The 21772-nt window shown below is 41.7% G+C and overlaps 2 protein-coding genes across 3 annotated transcripts in view; both read left to right on the plus strand.

Moving 5' to 3' along the window:
* Nucleotides 1-7207, plus strand: part of IFRD1 (interferon related developmental regulator 1) — a 52141-nt gene extending 44934 nt beyond the window's left edge. For both annotated transcript variants that reach the window (XM_088018702.1, XM_028104895.2), the window contains exons 10-12: nt 3614-3742; nt 4155-4250; nt 6469-7207. In XM_088018702.1, coding sequence (XP_087874828.1) covers nt 3614-3742; nt 4155-4250; nt 6469-6558 — 315 coding nt within the window. In that variant the 3' untranslated portion in view covers nt 6559-7207. The remainder of the gene's footprint in view (nt 1-3613; nt 3743-4154; nt 4251-6468) is intronic.
* Nucleotides 7208-14991: 7784 nt separating this feature from the next.
* On the plus strand, nt 14992-20992 carry LSMEM1 (leucine rich single-pass membrane protein 1). Its single transcript, XM_028104841.1, has 3 exons — nt 14992-15115; nt 16828-16956; nt 20792-20992. Exons 1-3 carry the CDS (start codon nt 14992-14994, stop codon nt 20920-20922), a joined length of 384 nt encoding a protein of 127 aa, XP_027960642.1. The 3' UTR covers nt 20923-20992.
* Nucleotides 20993-21772: the final 780 nt, after the last annotated feature.

Consider the following 21772-nt stretch of genomic DNA (forward strand, 5'->3'; position numbering starts at 1 on the left):
TCTCTCTGGGAAGCCTAGGTGTTAAAAACGGAAATAACAAAATCCAGCCTTTAAATAAGGGTTTAAAATCATCTGATGCTTGAGTACCTTCTACAATCTTCTAACCTATTTCAATCTACCTGGCAAATAAATCGATTTAGAAACTTTCAGGGATTTGAATAGAGTGCATGGTTAAAAGGAACTGTAGGATATGGGGACTTTTACTGTGGAGAATACCTAAGTCTTTTTTTTTTTTGGCCAGGTAAGAAGTATTTCTTGAATATAAAGAATAAATATCTCAGGTTCTTGCTATCTGATAGGGCAGTTCATTTAAGAATAAGTTTGTCACTGAAGAGTCATCAACCTGACATGTATAAGAAAATTTAGAGTGGGAATTAAAAAAAATAAAAATGCTAAGACCCCATTCAGGTCCAGTTTTGAAATGTTCCAGTGATTCTCATACATAGCCTGCTTAACTACTTTCTTCATTTTAATCTAAGTAAAACCTAGGGTATAAGTATTGAGATCTTCTGGGATCTGAACATTTTGGTTAATGCTAACTTTAATTGCATTATAGTAATATTTTATATTTACTCTGGTTTTTATAATCTAAAACACAAAATAAAATCCCCAAACTTGAGCAGACATCTTTGTTAACAGTTGATCCTTTTGATCTTAAAATTTTAGTGTGGTGGTATCTCCACATTAAGCCATTTTCTTGAATAACTACAAACTGCTCCAGGGCACCTGGGTGGCTCAGATGGTTAAGCGTCTGCCTTCGGCTCAGGTCATGATCCCAGGGTCCTGGGATCGGGCCCCGCATCAGGCTCCCTGCTCAGCGGGGAGTCTGCTTCTCCCTCTGCCCCTCTCCCTGCTCATGCTCTCTTTCTCTCTCAAATAAATAAGTAAAATCTTTATAAATTACTCCTCTATTTGGATAACGTTGCCTCCAAAGATAAGATAATGGCATGTTGTGGGTTTTCTGGTTTAGACCTAACATCACATTTTCTGTCTGGATGCATTCTCTCTGGATAATAGATTTTAAGAGTCAAAAGGATCTGAGCAGACCCTGTTGACAAACCCATCAGTGTAAGCCAGCCACAGCACACAGTATTGATTCTCCTGAGAAAGACACAAGCCAAATCTCAGTGTACACCAGCCTTAACAGGTCTCTTGTGTGCCCATCGCTCTTGCCCGGCACTACAAAAAGTAAAAGCCCTTTCTTTGCCTCATAGTTCTGACCTGTGGTGTTCTCCCTCCCAGGCCTTAAACACCCTCTCCTCTCCATCTCAGGATTTCTGTTCCTCCCCTGCCCTTTGACTGGCTTTCCCGTGCTCCAGCTCTGCTTCAATGTACCTGCCAGAGAAAGGGCTGGCCCCACAGCCTTGCTAGGTGTTTCTGTTTCTTTGCTTTCACTGGAAGCTGCTTCCGTGATGGATGGAGGTCGTTAAACTGCTACAGAGGAGAATTCTCCATTTTAGATGTAGTTGTTGCTGCCTGTCATTTCTTTTCACTAAGGAATACATTTAGGATCATGTATTTCTTAAATCAGCAAGCATTTAATGTTAGGTGCCTTGAGATACAGTTTTCTTATTTCAGTTCCTTTATAACACTTAAGCAACAGAATATCTTTTTTTTTTTTTTTAAACTTTCAGTGTTCTTTTTTTTTTAAAGATTTTATTTATTTATTCATGAGAGACAGAGAGAGAAGCAGAGGGAGAAGCAGGCTCCCCGCAGAGCAGGGAGCCTGATGTGGGACTCGATCCCAGGACCCTGGGATCATGACCTGAGCCGAAGGCAGCCGCTTAACGACTGAGCCACCCAGGCGCCCGCAACAGAATATCTTTTTAAGGAAAAACAGAGACTAAAGACATAGTTAAAGAGCAGTAAGTAGCAAAGCTGGAATGTGAACCCACTGTACTGTGCTGTCTTTCCCCAGGGCCAAATGCTGCAAATGGGCAGGTGAGAGAGAGTCAAGAGTGTCCATTGGATTTTTCGGTTAGGTCATTGGTGGATGACCTTTATAGGTGCCACTTCAGTTAGAGGGATGGCAGAAACGCTTGACTGGGGTGGATTGAAAAGTGAATGGGAAGTGAAGAAGTGGAGATGGTGTGTCTTAACTGTTCTTTTTTAAAACGTGGCTATAATTGGAAGGGGAAGAGAGTTGACCACTGGACTGTGGGAGGGTGTGTTATTGTGTCTTGTTTAAGATGCTGGATGCGGTTTATGGGAGAAGGAACCCGTGGAGAAGGGAGCATTTGAAAATATAAATGAAAGATTGAGAGTGTGATGTAAATGGTATGATTTGCCTTGAACTGGAAAGATTTAGGAGAGGAGTTGGTGAGGAAGCAGTTCAGTTTAGAGGGAGTTCTTTCCTGGTGTCTCAGTGTTTTCTGAAATAAGGAAGTCTGAAATAATAGAACCCTGGTGGGTTTTTTTGAGCTGTTGTAACAGACCAGGCGCTCTGTGTGCTTCACAGACGGACTTTGTCTTACATTTCTAATAACTGTGGTAGAGGGATGGAAAGACCCACTTGACGAGCAGGGGAACATACCCAAAGGGGTTAAATTACTTGCTAAAATGACAAGCCAATGAGTGACACACTTGTATAAGTCTAGAGTTCACGTTATTTTCTTCCATGTTAGATGCTGTGTCTGCTGAGAAAGAAGGGGGCAAGGTAGTAGGGAGGTCAATTGGAGTGATCAGGTTCCATCTCCTTTCTCCTGTCCCTGGTGATCTCTTCCTGTTCTCTTCCTGTTACTCTTTCATAGTCATGATTCATCAAACAATGGAGTGGCCAGTTCTTTCCATCCCAAGTTCTGCCCCTATTCTGGGTAACTCCTCTGTGCATTTGGAAGACCCTATCCTGTATTTGTTCCAGTGATGTTTACTTCCATTTATTTCCATTCACTTGATTCTCTCTCAGGGTCATACTTTAGAAATTGTCTTCTGGCAAAATTGTTCCATCTCTGAAGTCTTAAACTCAGGTATTCCCTCTCATTTTTTTTTTAAGGTTTTATTTATTAGAGCACGAGTGGAGGGAGAGGCAGAGCGAGAGGGAGAAGCAGGCTCCCTGCTAATAAGCAGGGAGCCATGTGGGGCTCGATCCCATGACCCCAGGATCATGACCTGAGCTGAAGGCAGATGCTTATTAACCCAGTCGTACCTGCTCTCGTTTTCTTAATAAGCCTGCTCTTAGACCCTTGGAGCCCTCCAGTTGTTGGTCCTCTACTTTTTGGTTGGTCTGTTAACCCCATTTGTGTTCCCTCCACCCTGCTTCCCCTCAGCTCCACCTCTTCCTCCTCCCTTCCCACCTCACCCCCCATTTGTAGACCAGTACAGATAACTGGTTTTTTTTTCTTCAGGTTTCTTGAGTGCTATTGAAATCTAAAGACAGTCACAAAAATGTGGTTTTGCCAGTAATATTTATCCGAACTCACTTGTGCCAAGTCTGTGACAACTAGACAAGCTCTATACCCTTATAGGATAGTACTTTCTAGTCTCTTCACATCTCAGGGATGGAAATACCAGTTTACCTCAGCACATAAATGTGTCTGTTTAGAAATTGTATTTATGTAGGATCTCTTTAAGTCATCCTAATTCCTCTTGAAATTTTGGTTCTTCTGTTGTCTAGGAACGGGATTTTCCAACAGAAACTGTTAAATTTGGCCCTGAACGAATGTATATTGATTGCTGGGTCAAAAAACATACCTATGACACCTTTAAGGAAGTTCTTGGATCAGGGATGCAGTATCATTTGCAGGTGAGTGAGTGACCTCTTTTCTGTGTGTTTGCTTTTAAATTAGGGAGCAGTTTTGAATGTAGTTCATTGAGTGGGCAGAATGCTTTCAGCATAGTACAAAACTACATTTTATTAATTTATTTTACATTTATTTTTTAAAGTAGAATTGAGTAAGTATGAAACTCTTCTTTTTGTATTGTATAAATCCGGTGGAGCATCTATAAATTCGGTAGAGCGCTGTTGCTTTCCTTGTAACTTTACTGGATTCAAGGCATTAGAAACAATTTAGTCTTACAAAGAGAAACAGAAAATAAGTGACCTAAGTTCTTATTTATAAGCTCCACATAACTTCTGTTAATCAGATTTGACTTTATGTAGTAAAAAAGAGCTGATATTTAATAATGAGCCTTATTACCTTTCTATTTTACCGAAGTCAAATGAATTCCTTCGTAATGTATTTGAACTTGGACCCCCGGTGATGCTTGATGCTGCAACACTTAAAACGATGAAGATTTCTCGTTTTGAAAGGGTAGGTTTTGTTTTTGAAGGGTAGGTTTTGTTTTTGTTTTCATCAGAACTAAGTGCATTGAAGAAAAGCGGAGCTGATGCTTTGATTCTACCAGGCGATAGGTATATAGTGGAGTCTGGGGGGCCTTTAGTGCCTCATGCTGTTTCAGATACAACAGCTGTATTAAGATTGTAGAAACTTCACTGCATTTAGAGTATGGAGGGGTTGTGATAAATTTTATCCACAATCCTATTAACATAGGAAGTATTTTCCTTTTTTGTTTTCTTTTATTCTGTTAACTCCTTTATAAAGAATAAATATTTACTACATAGTGCTTCTTTTGTATCAGATAACTAAACCTACTTAATAAGTACCAGATTTATTTTGCAAGTTAAGGAAACATGGTTTAGAGAGTTTATAATGTTACTTATAATGTCACTTAACTTTTTAAAAATCCTTAATTATATTTTTATGTTTTTATTGAGGTGAAATTCACATAACATAAGCTATTTTAGTGTACAATTCAGGGCATTTAGTACACTCACAATGTTGTACAACTGTCTGTCTAGTTTCAAAATATTTTCATCACCTCAAAAGGAAACTTATACCTTTAAGCATCCACTTCCCATCCCCCCCCACTTGCTGGCAACCACTTGTGTGCTTTCCGTCTCTGCATTTACCTTTTCTGGATGTTTCATATAAATAGGCTCAAATAACGTGTGACCTATTGTGTGGCTTTTTTCATTCAGCATTATGTTGCCCAAGGTCATCCATGTTCTAGCACATACCAGTACTTCAGTCCTTTTTGTGGCTGAATAATACTCCGTTGTGTGGATACACCACATGATTATGCAGTCATCAGTTGATGGACATTTAGCTTATTTCCACTTTTTGGCCATTGTGAATTGTGCTGCTATGAACATTTGTGTACAAGTTTTTGTTAGAGCACCTGTTCTCAATTCTTTTTTTTTTTTTTTAAGATTTTATTTATTTGAGAGAGAGAATGAGAGAGAGCGCATGAGAGGGGGTGGGTCAGAGGGAGAAGCAGACTCCCTGCTGAGCAGGGAGCCTGATGCGGGTCTCGATCCTGGAACTCCAGGATCATGAGCAGTCGCCCAACCAACTGAGCCACTCAGGCGCCCTTTTCTCAATTCTTTTAGGTATATACCTAGGAATGGAGTTGCTGGGTCATATGGTAGTTAATATGTTTAATTTGTTAAGGAACTGCCAAACTATTTTCTATAGGGACTGAACCATTTTGCATTCCCACCAGCAGTATATGAGAGTTTCAATTTCTATATCCTTATCAACACTTGTTATTCTGGCTTTTTTGTTCTTGTTTTGTTTTAAATTATAGCCATACCTAGTGGGAGTGATGTGCTTAATCATATATGTATTTTTTTAAAGATTTTATTTGGGAGAGCGCATGTAAGTGTGCGATTTGGGGGAGGGGCAGAGGCAGAAAATCTCAAGCAGATTCCATGCTGAGCGCAGAGCCCAATGTGGGGCTTGATCTCAAAACCCTGAGATCATGACCTGAGCCGAAACCAAAAGTCGGAGCTTAACCGACTGTGCCACCCAGGCGCCCCTGAAGTGCTTAATTATATTTTTATAGACTCTTTATAGTTAATCATTTTTATGGTCATATAATTGTTGGATTAATATTAGTATCTTTACATTATTTCTCTTTTGAATTTTTTTTTCTGAAGAAATCTTTACATGGGAATATAGGGCCAGATTATGACTTTTTTGATATGTACTGCCAAATTACCTTCTGAAGTTATTCTGTCATTTTTAATTATTTCTAGTAATGAATGAAGGCATGTAGCTATTACATATTTGACAGCATTGAGTTTTATGATTTAAAACATTTGTTAGTTTAATTGGCATTAAGTTGGAACCTTTTTTCTTTGCTCTTTTAATATTTTGGGTATGTTCACTTTAGTAGTTCATGATTTGTTTTTTCTTTGATCAGATTAAATGGTGATGCATTTTTTAAAACTTTGTTGGAATTTTCTTGGTATTTTACATATTTGATTAATATTTTTTTCTTAATACAGAATATCTATTATGTGTTAATTTTCCCTCTTGTTCTTTGTGTGTGTTTTATAAACATTTAAAATATTGATAAGGTTGAGTTAGCTCATTTCTTTCCTTTGTGATTTTTATTCATCCTTGTCTTTATCAGAGTATCTTAAGCTTTAGTGATCCGCATGTGTTTTCCTTTGCTTCATTTCAGCACCTGTATAACTCCGCAGCCTTCAAAGCTCGAACGAAAGCTCGAAGCAAATGTCGAGATAAGAGAGCAGATGTTGGAGAATTCTTCTAGATTTTCAGCAGTTGGAAGACCACTTTCTAATTTTTTTTTTTTTGTAATTTCTAATGTATTTAAATTAGAGACAGTTTTTATCTAGGGTCAGCTTAGATAGCTTTTGTAACAGGTTATATTATAATTTAATGTGTACAGTATTGCAAATGGTGAGTTCTGATTATTGAATATTCTCTGTAAATCATTAAACATAAATAAAGTGTAATGTTTAGTCATTTTCTATTTATGAAGAGAGCAAAAACACGGTATTTCACTTGATTTCATAATGAGGAAAACTATTACTCAAGGTTAAATTTATTATACTGCGGTTGTCCAAAAATATTGATTATAATGATGTAAATATACAAGGTATTTAACTTTAAGATGTTAGGTGAGTTCTGGATACAGTTTTGGGAGCTAGTTCTTCTGGAAAAGCTGCTGTATTTTAATTTTTAAATGGAACCTAATTTAATTTTGTCACTGGGATCAACATAGAGAATTTATTCGATGAGACCTTAACAGCTGCACTTAAAGGTCATTCAGTCCAGCTTTTGAGAGTTCATGAAGAATTAACATATGCCAGAAAGGCTGCTAACGACCTCTGAGGGTACTAACACATTTTATCTGCTATATTCTTGTATTTTGAAATAAAGATCTTTTCACATAAAAAGTGCTTCTTTTCTAGTAGAAGAAACATTTATGGGTCTGAAGTAGAGTTCAAAATGACCAACCTAGGTAGGGAGTGAGACAGAACTTACTTTGTATATTTGGACACATGAAAATAAATGAAAAAAATGTAGCAATGTCATTGGGAATATTACTGTAGAATAATATTGTAGCATATCATTGGGATTCTAGTTACTGATTTCTTTGGTATTAGTGCAGAAAACTAATAAGTATGCACGGGGGGTGGGGAAGCATGTACACTGTAGAGAAGAACCAAAATCATTGAAGGTACTTCACAAACTAGCGTTTTTCCTCTCCTGCATTTTCCACATCTCTGGGAGGTCTGATGGGGCCCCTCCTTGCACATGGGCTGGCCCGAGGGGGCGCTCTTGCTGCTGCTAGTGTCCGGCCCACCCCTCAGATCGGGTGCAGAGGAAGACTGCCTTGGAATCCAGAACTGGAGTGTGCATGCTGTCACCTCCTTGTACTCCCAAGTAGGTTAGAACTGTGGAAAAGAGATTGCAAGTAGTGTTTTTGCCCCCCAAATTGTCAATTTCCTGTATGTATACATACTTTTAAATAATGAATTTTTATTAAAATCTATATACATAGCTTAATGGTACTGCAAAGATTGTAAGGAAAAATGTTCGCTCCTGGCTCGTCCTTTAACATTCCCTAGGGGGCATTTCAGCCTTGAGGTTTTTCCTAGCGCCTTGGTTTCAGGTTTCTGAGTAATAGGCTTATACTGCCTATTTATTAATTTACTATGTTTAGAAACCTCTGACAGCTTCCTATTTGATAGATGGTTTCTGCCTTTTTACTTTTTTCTCATTCTCCCAGTATTTTTTCATTAAACTGGCATCGTTGCATTATAGCGACCATATTTCTGTGTTCATTCCTGAACTAGTTTACTGTGCTTCTATTTACACTCTCAACATTTTGTCTTGGTTTTACATACACATCACTAATTCTTCCAAAACAGTCTCAAATAGGTAAAACTTTCTTTAAATCTGTTTTTGACATGGTCAAAGCTCTACCATATACTTGTTTCAGTCTAAACTAATTTCTTTCTTACCCATGTATAGAGCTGTTTCCTGAGACTTCATCATCCTGGGATTTGTTTTCCTCTCGGGCTGGAATCTGCATTTCCTGAGCCCTACGTCTTGGTTATTAGATTACTTGCTAGAGTAGAACACTTCCTTCCTTCAGTAACTGGGAATGGGTGCATGGGAGGTCAGTTACTTTGAGAGTACTACTATGTCTGAAAGGTAGTATGGATTGGTATATAAAACTTCAGGTAGATAAGAATTTCAAAGGCATTGCTCTATTCTAAAGTGTTGTACAGTTTTTATTCTGATTTTTTTTTTTTTTGTTAGAGGCTCTTTAGCATTCTAAAATTGTATGATACTGTGGTTTGGTGGCCCCTGGCAATCTGGAAAATATTTGTAAGTTCTTGACCCTGCCCTGCACCACACCCCACCCCCAAACCAAAAAAACCCAACAGCGCGCGTGCGCGCACACACACACAGACACACACACACATTTTCTTTGTGCCCAAACCCCATGACATAACTAGAGCTGCTGGATTGAGCCTCTGACCTTATTTTTCAGTCATATATTTTTCTTTCTGGGAGATTTCTGTAACGCAGTTTTCCAGTGTTCATGAAATGACCTGCCTGTGTTTAGCTCCATACTTCATGTTGCCTCCAATTCCTGAGCCTGCCTGGATTCTGCAATTCCCCTCACTCCTCAGTGATCGTCCTCTGGAGTCCTGCCAAGGCAGGCTAACAACCACGGTCTCTTCCATATTCAATACATTTGTTGAAATCTTGTTCAGTGTTCCAATTTTCATTCTTGTGGTTTTGTAATTTTTATTCCTATTCTGCCTTTTTACTGGGGTTTTAGGAGGAAGAAGAGAGAAATGAGTGTTAATCTGCATATTAAGTTTATAGATGGGTACATTTTCATGAAATTAAGGGTGGTTGCTCAACAAGGGATTCTATACAAATGTTTGAGTTTTCTGGAAAGTAGTAAAATGGTGTATGATAGACGAGTTCATTCTTTGATTCTTCATTAATCTTGCTGGTTTAAAGGAATTTAAAAGGGTCCCTGCCTACTAAGTTCTTTATTTTGAAGCTCAAACATTAATTTTGGAGCAAACAAGCATTCCACGAAAGCATTCCAAGTCTTTGATGACATTTACTGAATTTCCTGGGAGTTGAATTTAGATAGAATAAAGTATTTGAAATAAAAGTCAAATACTTACAGATGCCCCCAGATAATTCAGGTGGGAATACCTATTTTCTTGTGGCTCTGAACTGTTCTTGATGTGCTCTTTCAGGTATGTAATAGATAAAATGAGGTATGTCCTCTTGCTTTGCTCTTAATGTGGTTCTCCAGAAAATTGGAGACGATTGGTCATAAGCCATAAAAACTTCCATCCCCTTCACTGGTTTAAAAATTCAGGGGCACCTGGGTGGCCCAGTTGGTTAAGCATCTGCCTTCAGCTCAGGTCATGGTCCCAGGGTCCTGGGATCGAGCCCTGCATCGGGCTCCCTGCTCGGCAGGGAGCCTTTCCCTCTCCTCCCCGCTTGTGATCTCTCTCTCAAATACATAAATAAAATCCTTTAAAAAACCACCATGGTTTTATTCGGATTTCGGTGTAAGGAATTGCTTAGGCTCCATCTTCCTCATCCCTGAAGGGGGATTGATACTTCACAGGTGGTAAGGCTATGGGAGAGAGAAAAACTAAATGCTCAAAATGAGGCCATTCTATTATTTTTTTCAAAAGTTTGATGGTTTAAGATAGGTAGTATGGAGATTATTTCGAAAACAGGATGATAATAGCAAACATTTTCATTTTTCATGGAATTTGGCATAACTTTTTACTGTACAATATACCTCTGAGAAGACGGTTACTAGTTATATCGTCTTCCTCCATGAATTGGTCCGCTGGTACCGATGAGGGCTAAGAAAAAGGCATTCCTTTCCCCTAAAAGTAGAGTGAGCTCCATACTGAATATAAATGTAAAGGAAGTCCTGTGAAGCAAACATTTTCTCAATGAGGTACAAAATGTTTCAAGGACGAATCGTGTCCATCTGGAAGTGGCAGTGGACGGTGGGATTCGGAAGGACTGCGAATCAGTTTACTACCTAGCCCTCGGCGTCCTGCAGGGATAGCCTGTCCCCATGGCCGGCAAATGGGACTCACTGTAGCTCCTTTTATGTACAGCAGAGGGCAGAAGCTCCTTGGCATGTGTGTGAGGGAGCCACACAAGACAGAGCCTGACATTCCTGAGAAAGGAGCATGCCTTAAAACCCACAGAGTAAATAAAGCCTTCAAGTAGAGTAGAGAGGGAAGTGGATGAGACCAAGTGCTTCCCTCGCCTGCGGTGGGTCTGAAGCCATACAATCTCCCACTCACAGTCCTGTTTCGTAGCTCCTGGAAGCCCTAGGAACTTTCCGACGCGCCATCCCCCTAGTCAATACCACACCCTTACTCTGTCCTTGCTGATTGCCGTCCTCTGGTTGGCCCGGAGTCCTCTGCAGGTTAGCTGTCAGAATGGCAGCTCCAGTCCGCTACTGGATATTCATATATGGGAGCATAGAGGGGCCGGAGCGCTAGAAATGTGTCCGCTTACACAGACACAGGAGCCAAATAAGGACATGAACTTGGGTCCAATAAGAACCTCATCAGTTACCAATTGAATCAAGGCAGGGTGGCTTTTTCTTTTTAAAGCATAGTTTCAGTAATATATTCACGAAAAACCTCAGACATTTTGAGAAAAGTTAGTATTTGGGATCTTACGTTGCTTGGCTAAATTAACACTAAATATAGACAAGAATCATGCTGGGGTTTCTGGGCCCTGTAGGAGCACCTGTGCGCTGAAGGAAGGCAAAGAAAGAACCACAGAATTTGTAGAAAGTTTTATTGCAGTTGCTTCTGAATAGTTTTTTTTTTTTTTTTTTTCCTGGCAACCTAGCAGTCAAAGCTCACATTTTTGTAAGTAATTTGCATGCTATTACTCTGTCGACCCTGAATTATGATTCTTGAGGCTGGGATGTTTTTTGTGGCTCGTGCTCTGTGCTTTTAACTTTTGATAGAAATGATTTAGACTTGATTTAAAAAATTCCTGAATGTGAAGAGGCACTGACTCTGAAATGGAATTAAAGAACAAATTACCATGATTCACTCAATAAAGCTTCCTATTAGCTTTGAATTAAGCCCTATTATAACAATAATGATTCTGTGGCAAACAATACTGGTGTGTTATTTCTGAGCTTTGATACTGAGCACTTATGGGAAAAAAACTAAAGAGCAAAGCCATTTTTCATAGACAGCTATTTTGTCAGAATATTTATTTGTAGGTAGCGAAAGAGTCCTTAAGTGATGAAAAGAATCAGCTGTGAGCATTGATCTAAGCTGGAGGAAAATGAAATTACTTACATGTTTCAGTGCAAGGTATCAGAAAGGGCCCCGTTAAAAGGATACTGCTTCGGTCAATCTCAGTGAGCAGATTTGCACACCAGGGTCAGGGAGGAGGGCTGAGCTAGTATGATGCAGAATTTAGTAACCAGCCCTGCTGATTGTTGCCCTTCTATGGAGGTGCCAAAGATAGCAACAGCTGGGTGCCAACAGCCGTGGGTCCTAGTTTTAGGGCCAGGTGACCCCATACCCATCTACTCACTGAGTCATTGGTAAGCCCTTGGTGGCCAGGAACCACAGACACCCAACTCTGTTTTCTTCGTCAGTTCTTTATTTTCCATTCACATGTTGTAGTTAATCTAAAAATACATGAAAACGGCATCTATTTATATTGTGACTTTACCCTGAAGAAGAAATTTACTTTCAGGGCGCTTCATAGCTTACTTGAAGTTGCTGCCTTTGTGCTTTTGGAGTTGATGTTGCACTAGTCACCTTTGCAGTCAGTAGCAAGGCTAATAATTTGGAGATTTAATTAGCTGCACGGCTCTTAGGTTAGCTTTTGTGGCTAGGACTTTCTAGTTGGCCCTCCATTTTGTAAATGTCGATTAAGCTTCAGTATGAGATTTGAGCAATAGGAATTCCATTCCTAAAGGGGAAGCTAAGGCTCAAGGACATTAAGTCAGAGACCAAAAATGAACCACGCGTCAGTCACCAAGCCTAAAATAGAAGCCGTGGCCGGAATGATGATCTTATGATGTGACACATACAACCTTTATGCCTCAACAGGTATTAGTATTGGGGATAGTAAAGTGTAAGAGATGATAAAATGCAAAACATCTCTGGAAGAATAGAACTCTGTGACCATGCTTTAGTCCCTATGGTTTTGTCTGTGAGAGGATAAGATTTGATTGATCTCTAAGGCTCCTTTATTTTATATGCCGTTGCTGCTTTTTAAAAAATGATCACTTCATGTCATTCCCTTAGGAATGCTCCATGGGTATATTTGGGATTCAGTAATATCAATATCTAAGGTGATTTAGTAGTAGCTAATCTAAAGTACCCAGAGAATCATGTGTTTTTGTTAATTAAAATTTCAGGATAACTGAAACACCTTGTTTAATTTTTAGCTTTGATTGAGAAAAAGTTTAATTAGTCCATGACATTTTTTTAAAAGATTCATTTATTTGTTTTAGAGAGAGAGAGAGAGAGCCCGTGTGGTGGGCGGGGCAGAGGGAGAGAATCTTAAGCAGCCTCCGTGCTGAGCGCGGATCATGAGAGAAAATCAAGAGGCAGCCGCTCGACTAACTGAGCCACCCAGGCGCCCCAGTCCATTTTGAACTGTTTTTCTTAGGGCTTCAGGAGCATTTTTTTTTTTTTTCCACAAGTACTAGTGGGTTTCAGGTATCACTGGGAAATTCCTGGTTTTTAATATTTTCAAATGCAGTTTAATCTATTTAGGAAATGGCTGATTCTTTTTCAGATCTACAGGTGTTCACATTTCTTTCCCCTGAATTTGGTTTCTCCTATTTTCTTCATTCTGTAACTGCTATTGAAAGAAAAATTTAAAATGTTCACAGGAATTAGTGTTGTCCCCTTATCAGCAGGCACAAAGCTTATCGACTTTACCAGAGACCAAGTAGATATCACATGAGGATTTTTACACTCAGTTTTTTTTTTACACTCAGTTTTATTTCTGTTAGTGTATTTATTATTAACTGCCTCAAATTCTTTTGAAATTGGTGAGCTTCAACTCTTGAATAAAATATTTTAGTTGCTCCCACTTACCGTAAGTCACTGGCTTATATATTTGACACTGAGTATTTGCAGAATAGGATTGGTGCCCACCCTCAGGAGTTTTAAGTCAGTTGGGAAAGTCAAAGATGTGAGCAATAAATGCTATAAAATAGTGTAAGTGTCCTGGTGGAAGAATGTACCACATCCGGCAAAAGCACAGAAGAAAGGCAGGTTGATTCTTAGAGGAGGTGAGGTTTGAGCTGAGGCTTGAAAGAGGGTTAGGGAGAGATGTGGAGAAGAAAGGGACGACACATGAACTCTGAAGCAAGAGGCCCGCTTCCAGCTCTGCAGCTCACTAAACGTATGGTCCTGGGCATTCACCAGCTCAGCTTCAATTCCTTCACTTGGAGGAAGGATGGGGACCAGACTGGAACCTGTCTACAATCCCTTTCAGATCAAAAAGCCCTGTATCACTATTAGACTCATTTTATGAAAAGAGGTAACTGTGAAAGAGACGGCTTTGATAGTAATTTGAATTTGTCTTCCTAGAGCCCTGTATTTCATGTAATTAAAGGGCTGCAAGTTCTCTGTTGTGCTGGACAGACATCTTAAAATAGACCTTTTAAATCCACTCAGGCTTTTTGGGGTTGCTTGAAGTTGTGCTGTCGTTAGAAAATGTAAGCCTCACTTTTAAAATTCTGTATTATGTAAGTGACCTCGATCTAAGGAAACTCAGGGGGAAGAGACCTCAGATGTCCCAGAGTCTAGCCTCCAGCTTGCCATACGGTTCCTGTCTGTAGCACCTAAGCTTGGGAAGATTTTGTCTTGAGTCCTCCCAGCCAGCATCTCATGGTTAAAGGATACATTTAAGGTAGAAACTCATATGCCATATTGAGGGAGAATATAAAAATTGCAGTTTTGTGCAGTTGGTTGAGTGTCTGACTCTTGATTTCAGCTCAGGTCATGATCTCAGGGTTGTGGGATCGAGCCCCGCGTCAGGCTCCGTGCTCAGTGTGGCGTCTGCTTGAGATTCTCTCTCTCCCTCTGCCTCTGCCCCACTCCTCACTCCCCCAAAAACAAAATCTTTAAAAGAAAATTGCAGTTTTGTTTTAAAGCCTCATACAATTAGGATGGTTCACCATAAAATTCTCTTCCCCCTTCAGAATCTTTGGGCCACAGGCTGACTAGCTTAGTTTTATCTTTCTATATGTTTATACATACTTTTCTTGGGCAAAGGACTTGAGGCATCTCACAGAATATAAATAATGTAATAAAAGAAAAATATTTTAAAATAACTTTCAAAATAAAAAGCAGGCCCAGGAAAAATAGTGAGAACTGAGAAATCAGAGGAGGAGGAGGTGGATATTCAGAGAAGCAAGGTATAAAGGGCTCACATTGGGCCACACACTTGAGTCTGAGCTTCCTGGCAAGCCAAGCAAAAAAAAAAAAAGGTACAAAGTTGTCCCCACATGGAAAAATTTCCTTCTGGACAAGCACAGCTTTTCTAGACCTTCAGCTGGAAGTAATGCATGTGGGGGTTTCTTTATGTGCCTGTGGCCTGTGATTCTTGTGATTCTGGGCTCTGGGCCCAGCCTTCTGCTTCCTGTCACTGTTTTCTTCCAGGAACAATGAATCATTCCCAGGACACCGGCCCTCGAGGCATGCCAGAAGACAGAAAACTTTATATTGTGGATTCCATAAATGACTTAAACAAACTAAACCTCTGTCCTGCTGGATCACAGCACCTGTTCCGTATGTGTGCCCTCCCAGGCTTGGTGGCCCTTCCTAGCTTCTAGGCCACCTAAAAATAGCAAATGCTAATCTGGACCTGTAGGGGGTGTGTGTGTGGGGGGGCAGGGGAGGCATTAGGAACACCTCAGCTCTGGAAGGTCTATTTATTATCAGGCAACTTTTGTTTTTGTTCTCTTAATACTTGGCAGGCTTAGGGGCTTGACTCCTAAGCAAGATGTGGAATCTGTCTTAAAGAGTTCTGAGACGTTCTGTGGAGTGTCTCTCCCTGGAAAGGGGTGGAGCCTGCAGGTCTTCCAGGAGGTTTGCTTCTCCCTCTTGGCGGCAGTTGCACCTTCTGGGGACCCCAGCCAGGTCACCGGTGGGGCCCACTTTCCTAGAGAGCTCTGACTTCGTAGTGGATTCCTGGAAAATACTCCACGCATTCCTCCAACTTTTAAAAAGTCATTAGAATTTTTCTGGGCAAAGAAGTCAACTCCATTTTCTGCTTACAAATTACAAATGGCGCCAATTAAAGGGTTAAAAAAAGGAGGGGGAAGCAAAACAAAAATCTGCTAAATACTAAATGTGTACTTTGTTCCCTAAATATTGTAAACGAGCTCGATCAGCTCATTCTGAGCCCCATTTTTCCAGCTTAAACTCTGACAAACACAAGCATTAATTTTCCCCTGGCCACTTGTTCTGTCCCCGTTCTGAACTCGGACTGTCCCACATTTGTATCTATCATTCCCCTTCTCAATCTTTCCTGAGGTCTCGCTTTTTTCTTCATTTCAATGCGTTCGGGTTTTCACCTGCCTTTATTGCAGTCAGTCTCAATAGAAATAGGTGTTTGGGTGCCAGCTTAGGCCATCGCTTTGATTAGGAAGCAAAAGTTATTGCAGGTGACGGAGCCCAGGACACAAGCCACCCACCCAGCTACAGTCAAGCAGCACAGTGTGTGGGACAGATGCCAAGTAGGAGAGAATACAGAAAGGAAGTCATTCGTCTCCATTACCCCAAGTTTCTCTATTTCTTACTGATTTTAATTTGGGTGTTACCAGGCACACAGGCCTTAAAAATGATGGCCACATGCAGACACTTCATGCTCTGGCTGACCCAAGCTGCTCTAGAAGCATGGTTGCAGTCTCAATTTAACTGCAGAACATTTAAAAGAACCTTGTTTCCAGAGCAGGTCCATCCCAGAGAGAGCTCTAAGAAACCAAAATACATTGGCGCTATTTTTCTGTTTAAATGGATGTGGGCTAAACTGATCACTCCTATGCTGCAAGGAGTTACCTGGGAGACATCCCACAGTATTTAGCCTTCTACTCAGAAGAGGTGTCCCAGCCAGCTGTGTTTTACTCCTGGGTCACGTTGGGGGAAATGGTGATAGAACCTCCATCTCTCTGAACCCTTAACGTATGCAGCCTCCCCCACTCACCCAAAGAAAAGCCCAGGTCCTGCTCCTTCAGTGTTAACACCATCTTCAAAGAACTTTCCAAGGAGATTGCTTAACCCTGCTTGTTTTTTGAATAGCGATGTTGAAGAAGGTAAAAAATTCACAAAGAGCACCAGCCCAAAGACATTCCTAAAACATAAGTCACTCTCCAGGGCGATGACAGGGGAAAATGGGTGTATCCCTTACTCACACCTCTAATCATGGGGGACCGGTCAGGTCTTCGGAAAAGCTGTCTGCTGAGGAGTTTTTGTCCTTGTTTTTGTTTGTTTCATATCAGCCCTCCAGGAGAAAATCCCAGACGTTGGCACTAACTCAGGAAATGGAAGTCATAGTCTATTTTTTATGGGGCTGATAATGGTGCTGATTGTCAGCCTGGCCCTGGTTTCCTTCGTGATTTTTCTAATAGGTAAGTACCACCGACATGTTCTCATTACTTAAACGCTCTTACTTTGTGGCTGGTTCTTTAACTTTGTTCTGGCAAGGGGTCCCTGCTTTTTGGCACTCACGGCTACGCTCCCTGAAGGACAGAGGGAGGGCGGATGCCCTGAGTGAGCCCTGCAGTTCTGAGAGGGTCGCAGAGACACAAGCCCACAGTGCCCAAAGTTCACAAATGCCTACTATGACTTTACTGTCTTACTTGGAGTCCCTCGCTGTCAAATGGTCGGCGGCTTATCCTTGCTGATTCTCAGTTTGCTTGATCCGGTGCATAACCGCTCCATTAATTCCGCTCTGTACCAGAGAGTCACGTTCAGGCTTCAAACTCCTTTCCAAGGTTTCTCACTTAGGAATCAGCTGGAAGCACTGAGGACTGGGGCAGGGTCCCGGTGGCAGCGTTAGGGAGGTGATGAGGCCCTTCTCTCCTGCTTGACACTGCCCAGGCTGTGTGAGCTGCCACCACCTCCCCTGGTGACCCGCGCTGTCCCACACAGCTCCTCAGCCAAGAGACCCTCCCAGACCTCAGTGCCCTGGCAGGGGCAGGGGTGCTGCCCCCTCCCCTTGAGCCCCCCAGTTTTCTCTCTCGGCTAACCCCTGCGGGCCATCATCTGGGATTTTTCAGCTCCCTCCCGGCCCCGAGACAAAGAGTGGAAGGAGCCCGAGAGGAGGGAGTCATCTTAGACACCTTTTCCCCCCCGCGGATCCACCACACCGTCATTTCTTCTGCCCTTTCCTACTTTGCACGCCGTGTAGCCTTCAAACGTCTTCAAGGAGAAGTAGAGCCCTTGTTTTTGGAATGCCTTTAATTTAAATTCATTCAGGATTAGAGGTAGAGGTGGTGGTGATGGGGAGGGAGACAGGTGGGCAGAGGGCGTGACTCTTTTAGAGCTTCTGATGCCTTTTCTTCCCCAAATTCCTGCCTTCCAGCTAAAAGGTCTTTATCCAGCCTCGGGGGTGGGGCAGGTGGGGAGGCATGATGTTTAATTGCTTCTCTCTCGCCCAGCCCTTGCCTTCTTGCACTTAGAAGCTGCAAGGGCAATTCTCCTTACAGTAATGATGCCCTTGTATCTGACCGCCTGTTGGATGTGGGTTGTTCCTGAACTTCCAGGGCCAGAAAGAGCCCATGGGTTACTCTTCTGAAATGTTACACCAACCAAAATGAATGCTCCAATTATCATTATGCATCTGGGACAATGACTGAGTTAAACTACGAGGAAATTTTAGGTATGCCCACAGACAGGAGAGCCACCCGAAGGACCTCCTCTCTTCTGTGGGACGATAGGTAGTAAGATTAAGGGCACCGCTGATAACATATGCTATCTATTGGGCACTCACTGTCACAGGCACTGGGTGAAGCACTTGATGCCTGTTTGCTCACAATCTCATAACAGCTCTCTGGTGTAGCATCTACTATTACTCTGGTTTTAGGGAGGCTGAGGCTTTGGTTATTTACCGTGCCCAAGGTCCACAGCTGATAAGTGCCCAAAGACACTCCCACCCGACCTCAAAGAGCATGCACTTTATCACCATCATTATAAATATGGTTTATTTTAAATTTGCTGCTGGTGTTTTATATTGAGGGCAAAGTCATATGAAGAAACGGAAAGAAGACATGAATAAAGAATGTCTTTATTGGGCAGTTGCTCTGTGCCAGACACATAAATCCATTATCTTCAGTCTTTACCTTTTAAGATAGTATTTAATAATCCTATTCCATCGATGTGAGACTAAGTCCCAGAGAGTTTACCTCTCCATGTTTACCCTGCTAATCAGAGGCAGAACTGGGATCCACACCCTCATCTGCCTGGCTCCAGAGGTCCCCTGCCCTCCATTGCCTACGTTGAAGTAATGAAGTAAGGACTTCCTGTGGCTTTCAGACAAAGCTTAACCTAAGACCAGAGTTGGCACAGGCATCTGGAAATGAACTTGGCCTGTGCTCATCCTTAACAAGGAAATCTTTTTGCTCTCAGTGGGATTTAGTGCAAATTCGTAGCCTTTCACCGATGAGAAAGGACCCGTATTCTTTATAACTCGGGTCTTTTTACATAAGAGAGAGAAGACTTATTTTATACCGATTACTTTCTTATTAAACCATGGGGTCTTGGGGCGCCTGGGTGGCTCAGTCGGTTAAGCGTCTGCCTTCAGCTCAGGTCATGATCCCTGAGTCCTGGAATCGAGCCCCGCATTGGGCTCCACGCTCAGCGGGGTGTCTGCTTCTCCCTCTCCTCCCCGCTTGTGCTCTCTCACTGTCTCTCTCTCTCTCTCAAGTAAATAAATAAAAATCTTAGAAAAATAAAAAATAAAAGCCCCATGGGGCCTTTATGTTTTTGTCATAATCTGTCCAAAAGAGGAATAATAGACAGCAAGGGTAGATTACTATGGATGCCTCTGCTGGCAGTTTCTAGTGGCCAAGCAGTGTATTCCAGAGAATACTGGATGCATGGGATATTATTAAGTGTGGCCTGGAGAAAAAAAGGATTCTATGGTCAAATGCTGAGTGAGAATTGCTGAGTGAGCTAATGCTCAAAGTGTTTTTTACTTCCTGTGAGTTTCCAAGAGGGAAGTCAGTATATAATTTTTCGGTAACTTTTTTGCCCGTGCAACTCTTTTTCTTTTTTGGAATTAAATTTGGAATCTGTGTATCATGGGACACGCTTAAGCCAACATGACTGCTGCTTCCTTCTCTGTTTGATTAATGTTCTAGGAGGTTCCCAAGAGGGGAAAGGATCTCATGTGTTAGCCATTTACTTCCGTTTCACATTTTCCCCCAGGAGCAAGTGGGATTCCTGCCTTGCTCTGCAGCAAATCTCAATTAAGATCCTTTCTTCATGTCTTGGACCCTAATTCATCCAGCCTACTTTTTTTTTTTTTAATATTTTATTTATTTATTTGACAGAGAGAGAGAGAGAGAGAGAGCACGAGAACAGGAACACAAGCAGGGGGAGTGGAAGAGGGAGAAGCAGGCTTCCTGACGAGCAGGGAGCCTTATATGGGACTCGATCCCAGGACCACAGGATCATAACCTGAGCCGAAGGCAGACACTTAATGACTGAGCCACCCAGGCGCCCCAGCCTAATTTTGTAAACATGGGGAAGAAGCAGATTCTGAGCAACAATTTGTCCCAAGCCTGGAGGGGAGGCGCTAATGTCTAGTTTCCCTTCCCACATTAGTTTATCCACTAAAGCCTTGTGGCATGTTACCAACATCATTAGTTCCTGAAACATGCCTTGGAAAATTTAACTCTGTGATCAGCAGACCTCAGAGTGTTCCGTTCCATAGCTGACTTCATTGCAAGGAGTTCTATTTTGAAAGTATTGTCTCTGTTCTTAGGAGGGTCTGATGGGAATTCTTACATATTCGTTTATGGGCTGGTAATCCAGAACCAGCAGAGCTATGTCAAAAGAGGCTGAAACCCAGAAAACCTCATTTCCTGAGGAGGAGCTCAAAACCTTTTGAGAAGAGGCCTCTGAAAAAGACAATGTAACAATCCCTTCTCTGACATGCTCACAATGAGACATGTTGGGGGGTTTCCCTCTGTTGCTCACAGTGATGTTTCTCAGCCAAAATCTGTGCAGAGCTTCCAAAGGTAGTCGAGGCTGGCCCCAATGAATTATAAAAATAATCCACTTGGTAGATAACTTGAGTCTTCAGCAATTTCTCTCCCGGGCTTCTGGGCTGCCTGGGATATCGGAGCAGGGGACTTGCCAAGGGAACCTTTCAGCACTCAGCTAAGCTCCAACACAAGGCACTAACGAGCCGGAACAGCCTGGAAACCAATGTAACACAGTCTGTTTTCTATTTTGAAGTTCAAACTGGAAACAAGATGGATGATGTGTCAAGAAGACTAACAGCTGAGGGAAAGGACATAGACGATCTTAAGAAAATCAACAGCCTGATTGTAAAGCGACTCAATCAACTGGACGCTGAACAAAACTAAAGAAATGAGCATCCAAAAGCAACTGCTAACGTCGGAGCCTCACACTTTACTGGGCGTGCACAGGGTTATGAAGTGAGCATGCGCATTTCTGCAGGCAACAGAATATCTGGTTCGTGATCCCAACCCTGGGGCCAACTTTCTGCTACAGGGATGGGAGCAACTCCAAGGCAAAGGGGCATGGGGATAGCAGCCAGAGAAGGGCTGTTTTTATGGTAGGGTCCTTCTGCTTCATTGGGGTTTAGGGTGGCTGGCATGAAGGAGAACCAACAGTTAGCAAGAGAATTCGGCTCCGTACCTACACCTTCTCTTACAAAAGGAGTGTTGTCACCAGAATAAGTTCACTGTGCCAGTGAGGTTCATGGCACCTCATGCACCTTTATGAATTCCTGTGACAGCCTAATGAATCCAGTGAATTATTTGTATTCAAGGGAACCAGGTGATGACTCTTCTCAATAAAAGAAATTCTGCTCAGGTGATTAAACTCTGACTCTTACTTCCCCAAGGACAGGGGATGGGTGGGTTTCAGAGCCAATTGCCTTCTGGTATTTGCTAGTAGTATTGATATGTGCTAGTAGTATTGATATGATATATGGTAGGGTGGGGGTCAATAGAGAGAGCCTAAGTTATTCAACCAATGTTTATTGAGCTCTTTGTGCAAACCATCTGTCTACTTTAGAAGAGTTTACATTCAATTAGGGAACAAAGGAAATGTATGGTTATATATAAATTATATAAGCTTTGTTGGCATTCTTTCTCATGAAAAAAGAAATCCTTCAGTGTTCTGCTGATTAATTTTGAAGAAATCTGATAGGTTTGTGGTCTTTACTAAACTACAGTAGGAAATTGTGTA

The sequence above is a fragment of the Eumetopias jubatus genome, unplaced genomic scaffold (assembly GCF_037043125.1).
Source record: "Eumetopias jubatus isolate StellerSeaLion01/CBP00866 unplaced genomic scaffold, mEumJub1_p1.0 scaffold_14, whole genome shotgun sequence".
Lineage (NCBI taxonomy): Eukaryota > Metazoa > Chordata > Mammalia > Carnivora > Otariidae > Eumetopias > Eumetopias jubatus.

What these genes read in the sequence shown, in the direction of transcription:
- LSMEM1 (XM_028104841.1), top strand. Translation starts at nt 14,992, where the DNA reads ATGAATCATTCCCAGGACACCGGCCCTCGAGGCATGCCAGAAGACAGA. An exon ending in TGGATCACAGCACCTGTTCC is followed by an intron (nt 15,116 to 16,827) that starts GTATGTGTGCCC and finishes GTTTCATATCAG; the next exon opens with CCCTCCAGGAGAAAATCCCA. An exon ending in CTTCGTGATTTTTCTAATAG is followed by an intron (nt 16,957 to 20,791) that starts GTAAGTACCACC and finishes TCTATTTTGAAG; the next exon opens with TTCAAACTGGAAACAAGATG.